A 13,476-nucleotide genomic window follows, 5' to 3' on the forward strand; every position below is an offset into this window, starting at 1 on the left:
GTCCAACCACCAATTGACTTACCTTGCTTGAACTTCCACCACTGTGACAGAGGGAGAATGACCTCCAAAAAGCGAGGAAGGTAGACAGAAGAGTCAAGTTAGAGAAACGGTCGAGGTTCGTGAAGGAAAAAACTGCACTAAGAGAGGCAGCTTGTGGAGACGAACGTCTGGATGGAGAAAGAAAACGGAAAGAAGAAGCTGAAGAGGAAAGAACAAGAGATGAAGTCAAGATCGAGAGAAAGACTTGACTTTCAGGTGTTTGGGAGTCAAAAGCAGGACAGAGGAAATTCGAACGAGGAAGTAACGGAATAAAGAGCGAAAAGACGAGGCAAGAGCGTTGGCGAAGTGACGGATAGACGACGGTTTTGGTTATGCTTCAGACGCTTGGAAACAGCGAGAAGTCGACGACAAGTGCGAGCAATAGTGACGGCAAAATCAGCCAGAGTCTTGCCAGTTGTAAGGAATGTCGAGAGCATGAGAGAAGTCGACTGAAGAGAGAAATCTGCAAAGAGAATTGATCAGATGGCAGCAAAGACAGTGAGCACTCAGGTGGATGCGATTGGGCTAGAGTTGGTGTCGTGCTTGCTCATTGGACCATCCGGGTCATAAATGTGGAAACCACGGTGTTGAGGGAAGGAGCAGCCATGGTGACCCCGCCATCCTGTCCATGGACAACCTCGCACCTCCCAAACTCCATTCTTGATGCTTCAGCAGCTTGATGGTTCCCTTTGTTGCTCGAGGCAGAGGCATGGTGTGGTGCGGGAATCCTTCTTTTCTTGTGGTTTGGTGACAGGTCAATGGTTTTCGGAAAAATCATTCCTTGTCGCCTGGGCGGTCTCAAGAGCCACAAACAGAAACAGTGGTAACAATCGTCCATACAGGACGAGACATAGATGCACAGCAAGACTTGTAAACAGACAAATCTCGGAGTTGGCTTATACAACAGTTCATCAAGCAATCAAGACGTATCCTTGTTGCCTGGAATCTCTTTTGTACCAGCAAGTTCCTTCGCCTCTCTCGCCTTGTTTGTCTTTCCCCAGTCGATGTACTCCTGTTTGAGCTCTCCATTTTTCTCCCGGATGTTGTACTGCAGGCGATGCCACATTTCCAACTGTGCAACGAAGCCGGGGTTTGGATTGACCTTGGGGCGTCCCTGCCGAACATAGCGAAGTGCTGTTTCGTATTCCAGATCCATCTCTTCCATCACAAAGGCGATCATCACCGATGCCGATCTAGACACACCTTGGTGGCAATGAATGAGCACACCCCCGTCCTTGTTCCCAAGACTTGACTTGATGAAGTTGCAAGCTTCGTCAAGAACTTGCAGAAGATTCTCGTTGTTATTGTCACGGAGCATGATGAGTTTCATGACAAAGTCTGGCTCCTGAGATGGGAGCATCTGAGGTTGTTGGTGAGTTGCATTGAGCAAGGACAAGATATACCGGATCTTGGGTCGGTTGGGTGTTTGATAATTTGGACTGAGGACTGCTCGAGCCGTCTGAATGCTACTGATCATAAGTTGTGTCCATGTTGATCATCTTTTCACGGCAAAGTGGGCTTACTCAGACAGGTAAACCCCAGGAATGATTTGATCAGGCAATAGTGGTGCAGAGGTGGTGGAAGCCATGTTATCCTTGATCTTAGGCCGGGGTATCGAGGGTTGAACAGTCGGATTTCCATAGATGATTGATTTGTTCCTGCGTGGATGACCAGGTCGTAAAGGAGCGAACAGGGCCAACATTATGAAAGATTAAAAGTGAGTGTAGTGAATGTGAAGACTGCAGTGACACGACGGCAATCTGACAGAAAATCAAGGTGGCGTACGTCGCGATAAATGTGAAGTCCACCTGCCAGAGATGATGCGACACAACAGCATTTTTGTATGTGTCGACTCTTAAGCTAGAAGACACAACATGTTCCTAGTCACTGCTTCCAAAGAAGCTCAATGTCATGGGGACAGATAAACCGGCCTAGCCTTGCATCTAAGCAATTGTGTTCAGCCAACGACGATGCAAAATGCTGGCACGGAGCACGAGGTGTTGAGCGGGAAGGCTCTTGGTCGTTCAAATAAGACGTTGTTTCTCGGTAACTCTGACGCCTCCTAGCCGGAGATCGCCCCACATGGTGAGCAACACAGCTTGGAGGACATATCCGTGCGAGGACAGAATCGACTCATGGTGCGGCGTGGCATGTCAATTGTACTCTGTATCATGTATTGGTCGGTGGTTGACGTATGTGATTTGGACTCCTCCCACAGGGGCTACATGGTTTGTTGCCTATATACAGACTGGGCTACATTGCTCTCGAGCCAGTCAGTGTACTCCAAATCGAGAGGCTGTTGCGGGTCTGTCTTTGCTACTACGGATAACATGAACAGGTCTAGATGCATGTCGTGGTTCTTTGTTCGAGACCCCAGATTCTTCAAGAGTCGCTACTCTAAAAAAAATGGTGGTAAGTGATAGAGCTATGAGTGATGTGTGCACTAGAACGTTGGTTCATTGTCGGCTACAATGCTGTAAAATTTGGTCCAGCATTTGGGTGACAAGATGGGAATCGATAGAGGCCCCAGCTGTAATTGTATAGCTTGGAACACCTCATCAATGTATCAGTCGCTGTGGATCATCAACTATCGAAGAGTTGAATGCTCAGGACCAGGAAATGCCAAGCATAATTGCTGCACCAACAGCCATAGCTGTGAATTGCAAAGCTGTCTTTCGCAACTCCTCGCCCTTATTAGGTCCCGTCTCCAGGAGTTCCGGAATCACAGCCACAGTTCCAACATAGAGGAATGTGCCTGCAGTGAAGGGTAGAAGCATATCACCCCATTGAAGACTTGTGCCCCAAATTCCTTTGACTGGACCTGCAGATGCATCTGTTGAACCATTTCCATACTCTTGCACAAAGATACCAATCAAAGTACCAAGGAATGCTCCGACGGCAGTGACAAACTGTGCACCCATTGCCTTGCGCTTGGAGAAGCCCGATTGAATCAACAGAGCAAAGTCGCCCACTTCATGTGGGATTTCGTGAAAGAAGACAGCCATTGTCGTGGTCGCTCCAAGGGCTGGGGAGGCGTAGAAGGAAGACGACAGAGCCAGTCCATCGGTGATGTTGTGTGTGAAGTCGGCAATGAGATTCAACAGACCCGCAAGTTTCACAGAGGGATTGATAGGTTGTGATTCTACCACAGAGCTCTCAGACTTGCCCGTCTGCTGTCCCTTTCGTTTCCGTAGATCACCATTTGACTTCTTCTTGGAAACACCAGAAGCAGAGCCATTGGAAGCCTTCTTATGGTCATCTGCTTCGTGTTTGTGATCATGAGAATGTCCACCTCCACCAGTAGCAATGCGCAAGGCTTTGTCCATCGCCATGAATGTTACCAGTCCAACAATGATCCCGACGCCAAGCAGCAGATTTCTGTTTGGCTCAATCATTACAAACTTTGCTTTGTCATGTTCGTCTTCTCCCAGGAAGATTTCTGGTAGCAAATGGAACAAAGTGTCTCCTAGCAAACCACCAACTGCAAACGCCACCATTATGCTCAACGAGGACGGATCGATATTTGGTGGACATAATGCGAGCAGGAAGTTTGGCGGTCCAGAAATATATGCTGTCGCTAATAGAGCATTTACGGCCGGCGATGAGGATGGAAATAGTACTTCGAAGAGTTTGGAGGTTAAGGATGCATGGGGAGGTGCATTTTGAACTTTGTGATCAGACAATCTTTGTACAAATGCACATTGCTGGACAAAGAGATTAGTTTACAAATGGTATACACAGAGTGCTGGCATCATGGAACAAAGGGATGCGCACCTGTAGGTTCTCTTCGATTTCCTCGGGGGTAAGCAAGCCAATGTCTTTACCGTAGGCCTTTTCGGCGCAGACTGTAGCAATAAGCCCTAGCAATATTGCACATGACACATAGCGTGTTATAGGGAATGACCGTAGTAAAGGGATAGTCATGTTTGCTTGTGTTTTGTGGACGTTGAATATTGTTCTGGATGTATGATGGGAGAACACGCGACTCAGGTAAACCTACAACTAAGGTACCTTTGTCGCAAGCGTGAATAGGGATAGTGTATCAGGGGGGTTTATCGATAGCGGCCTTATCGCCGATGTTAAGCCGGCTGTACCACAATATCAAGCATGATCAAACACGGACGTCATCGACATTGTACTATTGTTACTCCAGTGAGAAGACTATGAGTTCTGCTTCAATCTATCCGAATCGATTCTGTGAGCTGTAGGAGGAGAACCACTAAGAGCAATCATAGTCGCCAGCACTGACGAAAGATTGTTCAAAACCATTAATCACGTGCAAGCCTTCATCGGCATCTCGGAAAATTAACTCCCCTATCGATAACGTCGCTTGGCAATTTCTTTTCAACTGCGGTCGGAACAAGAAAAGTTGGGTGGTTGCTTCACACCCAGACAGAAGACCTGAGACAAAGAGACATATTTCTGTACCCACGAAGCGGACTGGACCATCAAGATGGGGCGGGAAAGACAAAAGAAGAAGAACAGATCCTCGATCTCCAAGGCAAAACCCAAGTCCAACCGGACAAAAGCTGGCAAGAAAAAGGTCAACTTCCTGGGCAACGAGATCATCAAGCAAAACTGGTATGGAACAGAACGAGTCCTTCCCAATCGAGACATCGCCAGTCCTCAGAAACTAACACACAGACAACAGGGACCGCAAACTCACACTCTCGCAAAACTACAAAAGACTAGGACTGAGTTCCAGACTCAACTCGGCATCTGGGGGCACAGAGAAGAAAATCCCCAAAGCGGGCGAAGATGTCGAACCACCGACTCGCGACTCCCTTGCGATCGCCGGTCCACGGGCCAGGGCGAAGATAACACCCCAAGAAATCCAAGTCGAGCGAGATCCCGAGACCGGAAAGATTCTTCGTGTCATCCACCCTGAGACGGAGGCAGAAACGAACTTTAACCCGCTGAACGACCCGCTCAACGAGCCCATGGACGTTGAAGCCGACGAACCCGTGCGGCGCACACAGATGCAGAACGACATCATCTCTCAGCTTGAAGCGCAGGCGGCTCATGAAGAAGAGATGCTGCTGAACAAGCGGCCGAGACATCAGAGCTCGCGCGAGGAGGAGTGGATAACGAGATTGGTGGAGAAACATGGCGACGATGTCCGCGCCATGGTGCGCGACAAGAAACTCAATCCGATGCAGCAGACTGAAGGTGATATTGCACGGCGCTTGAGGAAGTGGAAGGCTAGTCGTGAAGCGACGACTTGAATTACCCTACGGTGGACAAGATATGAAACTTCTTCGCGGCTCACAATCTCTGCGATCATATGGTACGAAGGCACGGCTCTCTTGACCAATACCACGAAGGACATCGATTGGCCCAAGTACGTGAGGATCTATGGATTTGTGTCGACTAAGTAATTCCACGGAACAGCACCGCGACGCTACTGATCGTTGTGGCTCCCGACAAGACTTCAACGCATCTTCACTTTCACAAATCGACCATAAGACTGGATGAAGCACAGAAAGCCACGCTTCCAGATCAAACCTGGTCGTTGGCTGGCTCATTATAACATTCAAGACCCACACATAGACCTACCAGCGCCGTCCATCATGGACAGCAATACATGAATGACAAAGCTTGTGCGAGGAAAAAGAGTCACTTCGCAAGTCTCCCCAAATGAAATGAACGGCAGAATATACTGGGCGTTAAGGGGATTCGTGGCAGCGATGGCTATCACAGGTCCCAGAATTTAGAAAATTAAACGGCTAGCATGAGCACAATAATACAGGCCTGCTTCTCCTCTATGAATTGCTTTTCGTTTGTACACTACTTTTCATGCACTCACGTCTTCGTATCCGGATCGAGACTCTCAGCATTCTTATCTGTCGCTTTCCTCACAATCGAACGATCACTTCTCACAAGCGCAGTAAGCAATCCCGTTACACTCCCCACCCATTCTGCCCAACCGATGGCATACCCCGTGCCCACCACGCCCTTGCAGACATCCCAGCCGTCTCGACTAACGGGATATTGCAACTTTGGTGGGATCTGGGTGCCAATACCTAAGAGCTTTGCCCAAGGCGCATCTTCACAGACGCTCTTGACATTGGAGAGGGCCTTGAGGCCTTCCTCGCCGCCGAAGCGGCCATAACCCGAAGCCTTAACGCCGCCAAAGGGCATCGAGCACATGTAAAAGGCTCCGAAATCGTTGACGGCCACCATGCCAGCTTTGATTCCTCGGACGCACTTTTGCACATCGTGGCTGTTGTGCCCAAAGACACTGGCGCCAAGGGCGTAGATGGTCGAGTTGGCCAGTTCCACGGCTTCGTCGATTGTATCGGCTTTCATGAGGAGGAAGACCGGCGCGAAGAGTTCGGTTTGAGCGATTTGCATCTCTGAGCGTACGTTACTAAGCAGTGTGGGTTGGAAATAAGTGCCGTTGGGGAAGTCGGGGTGGTTATAGCGCTTCCCACCACAATGAAGGACAGCACCTTGGGCGACGGCGGTAGCTATCAGATTTTCGAGCTTTATGAAAGAGCTTGATGAGATCATCGACCCCATGTCGACAGGAGAATCAGGAGGGGAAAGGAGAATCGAGCCAAGTTTGAGTCCTTGGATTTTAGGGAGGACATGACTGAGGATTTTGTCATGGATTTTGGGTAGTGCAATGACTCTCTCAATGCCTATGCAGTTTTGGCCAGCTGTTCATCAAGTCAGGAGAAGGACATAGGGTGAAAGAGGTCGACATACCAGATTGGAACACTCCTCGCAGGAGTATCGACGCGACATTTGGCAACCTCGATATCGTCTTCGCATCATCATGGACAATAACTGGATCTTTACCTCCAAGCTCTACGGTCACTGGGGTCAAGACCTTTGCAGCAGATGCACATACCTTGTGTGCAACATCTTTGCTCCCAATGAATGTGATATGAGAGATGCCAGGATGTCTTGTGAGATAGTCGGCACCGTCTGGAAGACAAATGATATTCTGCACGAGCATAGGGCTGTGGTTGCATGCATGTAGGGCTCCTCGAATGAGCTTGAGAAAGTACGAAGTACTCCAACATGTCTGTTCACTAGGTTTGACCACAATGGCATTACCAGAGAATAGAGCAGATATCACTGGAGATATGAAGTTGTGAAATGGATAGTTCCAGCTCACACAGGCCGCGACCACCCCGAGAGGTTCATAAATGACGGTGTTTGACTTGTAGCACATGAGCAGATTTGTGGGTCTTTTGGAGGGCAGTAGAGCCTTCTCGCCATGTTTGATGGTCCATTGTAACTTCTCGACAGTGACCAGAATCTCGCCAAAGCAAGCATCAACCCTGGTTTTACCGCTGTCAAGACAACATGCAGTGACTATTTCCTCCTGATGATCGAGGATGTACCGCAGGAGGGTCTGGAGTACTTGTCGTCGTTCAGCGAAGGTGGTTTGGGCCCATCTTAATTGTGCTGAAGCTGCAGCAATTATGGCCGCATCGATATCGGAAGAGTCCGCGGGGTCGATGGGAGGCCCAAGGCTTCGGCCATCGGCTGGACATCGAGGGTAGATACGCGAACCGATGACCTGTTACCAACATCAGTGTTGTTCCTTGGGTACGATAGCATTATAAACTGTATACCTCTGGATCGCTCGCTTTGGCTTTTTTACCCTTGACTTCCCATTGATAGTCAGATGCTAGTTGTGGTGGGATTGCGATCGAGAAGGGTACCGCAGGCTCAATTTTGACCAGGGCATGCCGGGCAACGAGGGCAGCCACAAGGGCAAAGAAGCACGTGTACAGAAATGAACTCCACGTGGATAATGCTGCTGTCCAGGACTTGTCATACAGCTCATTCTGAGAGGACATCTTCAGGCATCCTGGGACCGGCACCGACGCTGTTTGGCTCTCGCACAAAAGTGGCCATTGGTTGAGGTTAGATTGTGCGAGGCTGAAAGTCCCAGCCTGGCGCCACACTCATCAGCCACACTCCTTTGGCGCATGACGAGGATCACCCTGGTCGGTGACGTGAGGGGCACCCACCTTGGGACGAATTCCTGTTTTTTGGGCTATGACATCACATCTCTTTGTCCGAAATGAGAACGACCAAGTTCCAAGAGATTCGGTGAGTGGCTCTTGCCATGATCCCAGTAATCCCAAGACACAGGAAGTTGCCGTACAGGCGTTAGTGCAACGGCAGCCGCTTCATCTTACGCCACAATTACATCGAATGGCTGGCAGGAATGTGTAAAGATCTTCACTTCTGACCCCCCATCACGAGCCTTGACCAGCCTTGGGCCTTGGTTCTGATTCGAAAGTGCTGGCCACCTGTACGTCATAGGCCGCAAATTGGTGAGATTGCCATCAAAGCACTGGATGGGAAAGACATCCATCGACGGTGAACATGTCTGGGGCTAACGCGCAACCACCAGAAGCGAACTGAAAACGTGATGTAGTTTGTGATGCGCTTTCGATTTCCGATCTCTACGTTTCCGCTCTAACCGTCAAGTCTCTGATATCGCAAAGTACAAAGAGAAGGTTCAACCCTCTGAGCTTTGAGGTTCTTCTCCTCTCTCCATCACAACAACAAACATCAAACCAAACACTTGACCATCATCAATAAAGTTCATCAAAACAACACACCACAAATACTACATCCCTCAACCATCCTCACTTATCTACACTACTACTCAAAATGGGTGCCGTCGTCTCTTGCGTATGTGCTTCACCTTCCATAACTTGCCCCTAAGCCTCTACTAACAATTCACCAGGTCCAATCGCTTTGCCGAACCATCGGGAGCGTGTTGATGGCCATCGTCAATGGAATTGGCTCCATCATTACCGCCATCGTCAACGGCATCGTCTCATTCTTCAACATCATCATCTCATGCCTGACATGCGGTCGCACTGGCAGGAAGCGAGGAACCTCGACAAGACGCCATCATGGTACGACGACTAGGAGTCGCATATGATCGATCTGTTCTTCACACGGTCATGATGATGGGTGCCTCAAACGGAGGACACTGAGGCGTTAACGGAGGTCGTGTTGTATAGACCAGTTGGTGCGCATGGAAGGGGGCAATAGATGCATGGATCAGCAGTCCACTGCACGCCTCAAACGTTCTCGATCAGTCGTCAAGTGGCTGGAACTGTATTTCTACGAATTATCACGATACCCGTTCATAGCGTTCAAGTTTCAAATTCTAATCAACCTTTCGAAACTCATAAACGTCTTTCTGCCTTATTTTTTCAATAACCAAAATCCATTAGCAATATAACAAGGCTATCCAATCCCTAATCTTACACTCTATATGCGGGGATAATTGCATTCCTGCCCATGACCTAAAAAACAGCACGAAACCCAAAACGCTCCAGCAACCTAGCTGGTCAGCGAAACCATCTGGCCTTCTACTTCCGGGTTCCTCGTCGCCTCGTCGATGAGGTTCTGGAAGATCCAGTGTCCGACATCGGCGCGTTTGATCGAGTATCCCGTTGCGGGCCTGTGCTCGTAGCCAGAGCGCACACCCTGCAGTCCACTGGCATCCGTATAGGAGACCGTGCCACTCAACAGCGTCGGCCGAATACCGACCACACTGCGGAAGACAGGATCTTGCTTCTCGACTTCACCGCGGTAGATGTCCTCCATCTTTTTCTTGTCCGCGTGTGGGATCGCGAGCGTCTGGTGGTAGAGGAAGCGCATCGCGAAGGGTACATCCTCGGGGCCACGAGTGACGCCCGTTGTGGAGAGAAAGACCAACAGCGGCTTGTTGGCTTTGAGTGCGGGCTGCTCGGTGAAGATCTCCTCGAGCGCCGTCACGAGGGTGCTCGCGGCGGTCGCGCAGATCTCCGGGTTGTCCAGCGTCGCCAGGTGCAAGGGGTGGCACATGTTGAGGTTGAGCTTGGGGCTTCCGCCTAGGCCACTGACGATGTATGTCGGTAGTCGGCCGGCGTTGACCGAGAGGAGAGTGCGCTTCACCGCAGCGACATCTAGCGCATTGCCTTCGTTCAGGACGAGGTTCTTGGCAATGGTCATTTCGTCGATGGCTTGGTCGGAAAGTTGTTGTCGTAGTTTGGCTGGTGTTCGCACGAGTACGGCGGCCTTGTAGCCTGCTTGAATCGTGTGGACGAGCGCCGAGTTGGTCACACCACCAGTAGCGCCGAAGAAAACCACGGAAGGCTTGGACGACATATTTACAGAAGGAGCTGGGTCTTGTTGTTTCAGGGAGTTTTGATGTGATTTGAGGTCGTGTATGGAATTGCTTGCGGTTCAGAAATACCTGTGCTTTTGATTGTGCTTGTAGTTTTTATGAGTAGAAGAGACAGAACCAGACTGGACGTGCGGGTGAGCCATGATACCTATATAGAACATTACCGTCAAGAATGAAAAGTTCGAATTGGGCTCCGCATCAAAGTGTCCTGTCGTAGGCTGTGTTCTCTGAAATCTCAAAATAGTTCGAGACGAGCGGCCGTTGAAGAGCGGGTGAATGCTTGAAACGTGCGGCTCAAAGGTTGAGCCGATTCTCCACTTTTACACCTTGAGGAGCCGCTTGCACGTGACTGTCATGGGCCGACTTTTCTCCCAGAAGTTTCCATGTTGTGCCGGTCTGGAAAGTCTATTATTTACCTAAATGCTCTTCGCTACCACATTGGGTCAACAAGGCTGTGGCCTCAAAGAGCAGGCTGAAATTCAGGGAGCCTATCTTTGAGTTCCTACCGTTTACTCCTACTCACAACTTTCCACGAAATTATTCTCCACCATGGTAGGCCGCATCATCGCCGCCAGAATGCGTTATCAATTCTCTAGGCAACAATGACGCCCCTATCCCTTCTTTCGCGAGACTAAAATTTCATTGAAAGGACTTCTCCTTAGGGCTACCTCTCTAATGTGGTTTCAGTATCTTGAAGTGGCGCAGACTACTCCTGATGGTGTGGTTCTGACAGTCGATGTAATACTATTCCACGTTAGCGCTATCATCCAGCCTGAAAAATATGTAGATACGTACGTTGCCCACACAGTCGAAGTTATGCGTTCGGTCGTGTAAACTTTGGTTGTGCGTGTCCGTGTCGGGGTTGGGCCAGTTATCGTGATTGTTGTTCTCGCTCTGTCGGAATATGCTGTTACTGGAGCTGGCGTGCTATTCGGAAAATCAGAATCAAAATTCGAAAACATAGTTGCCATAGACTTACATTGTAGCCGTAGTGGTTGCATACTCGCTGACGAGTTCTGTGCTAGTTGGCAAGGTTACAGTGATCCAAGATGATACTACTTTGGCAGTATCCAAAAATGTGGTCGTACACAAGTCTTTTGTCTCGTTAGCGGCAGCAATTGGTAGGAGGGTGTTCAAATATGTACCTGGTCCACTCCCAGGTTTGACCGATTCGCCCTCCTGTCGTGGTGAGACTCCACGTTGTCTAACTCTCTCCAAAACATCTGGCTCCCCACGACGTATACGAGGAAGAACAGTGACAGGAACATCTGCAGCAGCCAAGGTAGCCCGTGTCGGGCGAAGGGTACATGTTCGATCCCTCTTTGGTGGCTGCGTCTTACAACTGGTTGTAATGGTCGTAGTGGTAACGGTTTTGGAGAAGACTCTTGTGGTTCGCTGTCTCGTCTGAGTCAAGGTTGACGTCACGGTAACCTGCATTGGTTTGACCGTGATTGTGCGTGTCGAAGTGGTGGACGGTAAAGTTATTGTTGATGGAAGCAGGGTTGTCGTATAGCCGCTCGTAAATGTTGTGGTGACCGTAGTGGAAGGTATGTACGGGGTTGTAAATGTCAAGGTCGGAGTGCTAGTGACAACGACAGGAGGAGCTGCATTGATCGAGAAATTTCTCATCCATGCGAATGTCAAACCTTCAATAACGACGATCCAATCTCCAGACCACATGGAGCTTTTCGGCAGTTCGTCGCCTGGTACATTACTGGTAGGGGTCAGAACCGTAAGGAGCATTAGGAGATGGACTCTGACCAGGTAGATTGAATATTGGCACCATCAGGACTGGTAGCGATGTCTGAACAGAAGTATTCATCGCTGTTTGGGGCTATCAGAATAGGTGTGACGGAATCTTGAATGTCCTCCGGTTGACAGCCTCTTCAACGTCAGCAACCAATTTCATGACATTTTGACATTTTCTATCACCTCGAAAAACTGTTCCAAAGGAAAACCAGTCGTTTGATGTGGTGTTGATACAGTATGGTCCACCACCATCAACGAAATCATAACCCGAAGATTGGCAGTCGGCTATCGCTCGACCAACCAGTCCAGCAAGCAAAGGCACAATCAAACAAGAGGAATGCATGACGAAAACGAGTGTCGAGGATGAAGATCAAGATGCATAGAGTGATCGGTGCCTTCAAACATATATGAAGAGCTGCACGAAATGACATCGCTCACCTTGTAAAGATGCATCCTTGGAGAAATGAAAACACCCATGACTTCTGCGCATCTAGAGTGATAGTCTATCATTAGCACTCAATACCCAGACCTTGATATCAACGAGAACTGAGACATTGCAAGAAAGCCACACAAAACCAATTTTACAACACGAGTGCCGAGCGGAGGTCCAGAAACATCAACAGACCCATTGTTAATGTGAATGTCTCATGCTGCGAATGTGGTGCTCCAAATCCCTTAACCACGCAGGACAACAGTGACCCGCCATTTTGGTACTCCTTCACTTACCTGTGGAACAATGTCATCTTTGTGCACCTAGACCATTGCCCTTTAAAGCACAATGGTCAAGGGTAGGATTGCGGACAGAAAAGTACTGTGTAACCGGGCAGCAGGCAGGATTTCAATTGGAGCATTCGCTTCACATGCGAAGGATTGACCATCTGGGCAACTGGTTGAAAGTAAGGAGTGTCTATATCGGATGAATCTGAAAGACAACTGGGAACACTCGGAACACGAGGTTGTCAAGGGGTGTTTTGATCCGACCTGCTGGTTAGCGAGACTGGACCCTCAATCTGATGCCAAGAATGCCAAACATATGGTACTTCAGCCTCAAGTTCATCTTGTTCCATTTCCAAGTCGGGTCGAGAACAACATTCACAACTAGCCCATCCACAGAGATTGGAATCTCTTCCATATATCGATCTCTAACCGACATTTCAATGGGCAGATTAGCAACTGTGAATGCGATCAACAAGAAGCGGAGATTGTTCTGGGAATCTCTGCCTTCGAACCCGAGCCTTTTGTTTCTCCAAGACATTCTTGCCAGGAACTGGAAAGAGACACTGCCAATGAAAGCCACTCTCCTTTCTAGCAGAGATTTCGTGTACGACGCAATTGATTTAGCGACCCGTTGTGATCTGAGACTGCATGACAAAGCGCTCCCATTACCACGTTTCCACATCCCCTCTCCTTGCTTGATCTAAGTTGGGGAAAGCGAGGGAAGCTTTCAGCTTTCATAAGGCTGCTCGTGCCATCAATATCAGAGCTGTGGCTTCTCACACTTCCAAGGGCCGTTCCTGTCTTTGCATTGCTTC

The 13,476-nt window shown here is 49.2% G+C and overlaps 7 protein-coding genes across 7 annotated transcripts; 2 read left to right on the forward strand and 5 right to left on the reverse strand.

Annotated features, from left to right (window-relative positions):
- Positions 1-958: 958 nt before the first annotated feature.
- Positions 959-1,741, reverse strand: LTR84_006246 (uncharacterized protein; the record flags this gene model as incomplete). The annotated part of the gene is made up of 2 exons (XM_064849807.1): positions 959-1,508; positions 1,563-1,741. 2 exons carry the CDS (start codon positions 1,739-1,741, stop codon positions 959-961), a joined length of 729 nt encoding a protein of 242 aa, XP_064703562.1.
- Positions 1,742-2,645: 904 nt separating this feature from the next.
- Positions 2,646-3,963, reverse strand: LTR84_006247 (uncharacterized protein; the record flags this gene model as incomplete). Its single annotated transcript, XM_064849808.1, has 2 exons — positions 2,646-3,743; positions 3,814-3,963. 2 exons carry the CDS (start codon positions 3,961-3,963, stop codon positions 2,646-2,648), a joined length of 1,248 nt encoding a protein of 415 aa, XP_064703563.1.
- Positions 3,964-4,492: 529 nt separating this feature from the next.
- LTR84_006248 (uncharacterized protein) lies at positions 4,493-5,264 on the forward strand (the record flags this gene model as incomplete). The annotated part of the gene is made up of 2 exons (XM_064849809.1): positions 4,493-4,620; positions 4,691-5,264. 2 exons carry the CDS (start codon positions 4,493-4,495, stop codon positions 5,262-5,264), a joined length of 702 nt encoding a protein of 233 aa, XP_064703564.1.
- Positions 5,265-5,841: 577 nt separating this feature from the next.
- On the reverse strand, positions 5,842-7,856 carry LTR84_006249 (uncharacterized protein; the record flags this gene model as incomplete). Its single annotated transcript, XM_064849810.1, has 3 exons — positions 5,842-6,701; positions 6,751-7,573; positions 7,629-7,856. The coding sequence occupies 3 exons, from the start codon at positions 7,854-7,856 to the stop codon at positions 5,842-5,844; spliced, it is 1,911 nt and encodes a 636-aa protein (XP_064703565.1).
- An 826-nt stretch (positions 7,857-8,682) lies between these two features.
- Positions 8,683-8,959, forward strand: LTR84_006250 (uncharacterized protein; the record flags this gene model as incomplete). Its single annotated transcript, XM_064849811.1, has 2 exons — positions 8,683-8,703; positions 8,759-8,959. 2 exons carry the CDS (start codon positions 8,683-8,685, stop codon positions 8,957-8,959), a joined length of 222 nt encoding a protein of 73 aa, XP_064703566.1.
- Positions 8,960-9,366: 407 nt separating this feature from the next.
- Positions 9,367-10,176, reverse strand: LTR84_006251 (uncharacterized protein; the record flags this gene model as incomplete). Its single annotated transcript, XM_064849812.1, has 1 exon — positions 9,367-10,176. The coding sequence occupies one exon, from the start codon at positions 10,174-10,176 to the stop codon at positions 9,367-9,369; it is 810 nt and encodes a 269-aa protein (XP_064703567.1).
- Positions 10,177-10,878: 702 nt separating this feature from the next.
- LTR84_006252 (uncharacterized protein) lies at positions 10,879-11,938 on the reverse strand (the record flags this gene model as incomplete). The annotated part of the gene is made up of 3 exons (XM_064849813.1): positions 10,879-10,939; positions 10,991-11,122; positions 11,175-11,938. 3 exons carry the CDS (start codon positions 11,936-11,938, stop codon positions 10,879-10,881), a joined length of 957 nt encoding a protein of 318 aa, XP_064703568.1.
- Positions 11,939-13,476: the final 1,538 nt, after the last annotated feature.

Source organism: Exophiala bonariae (assembly GCF_035927105.1).
Source record: "Exophiala bonariae strain CCFEE 5792 chromosome Unknown scaffold_23, whole genome shotgun sequence".
NCBI classification, from domain to species: Eukaryota; Fungi; Ascomycota; class Eurotiomycetes; order Chaetothyriales; family Herpotrichiellaceae; genus Exophiala; species Exophiala bonariae.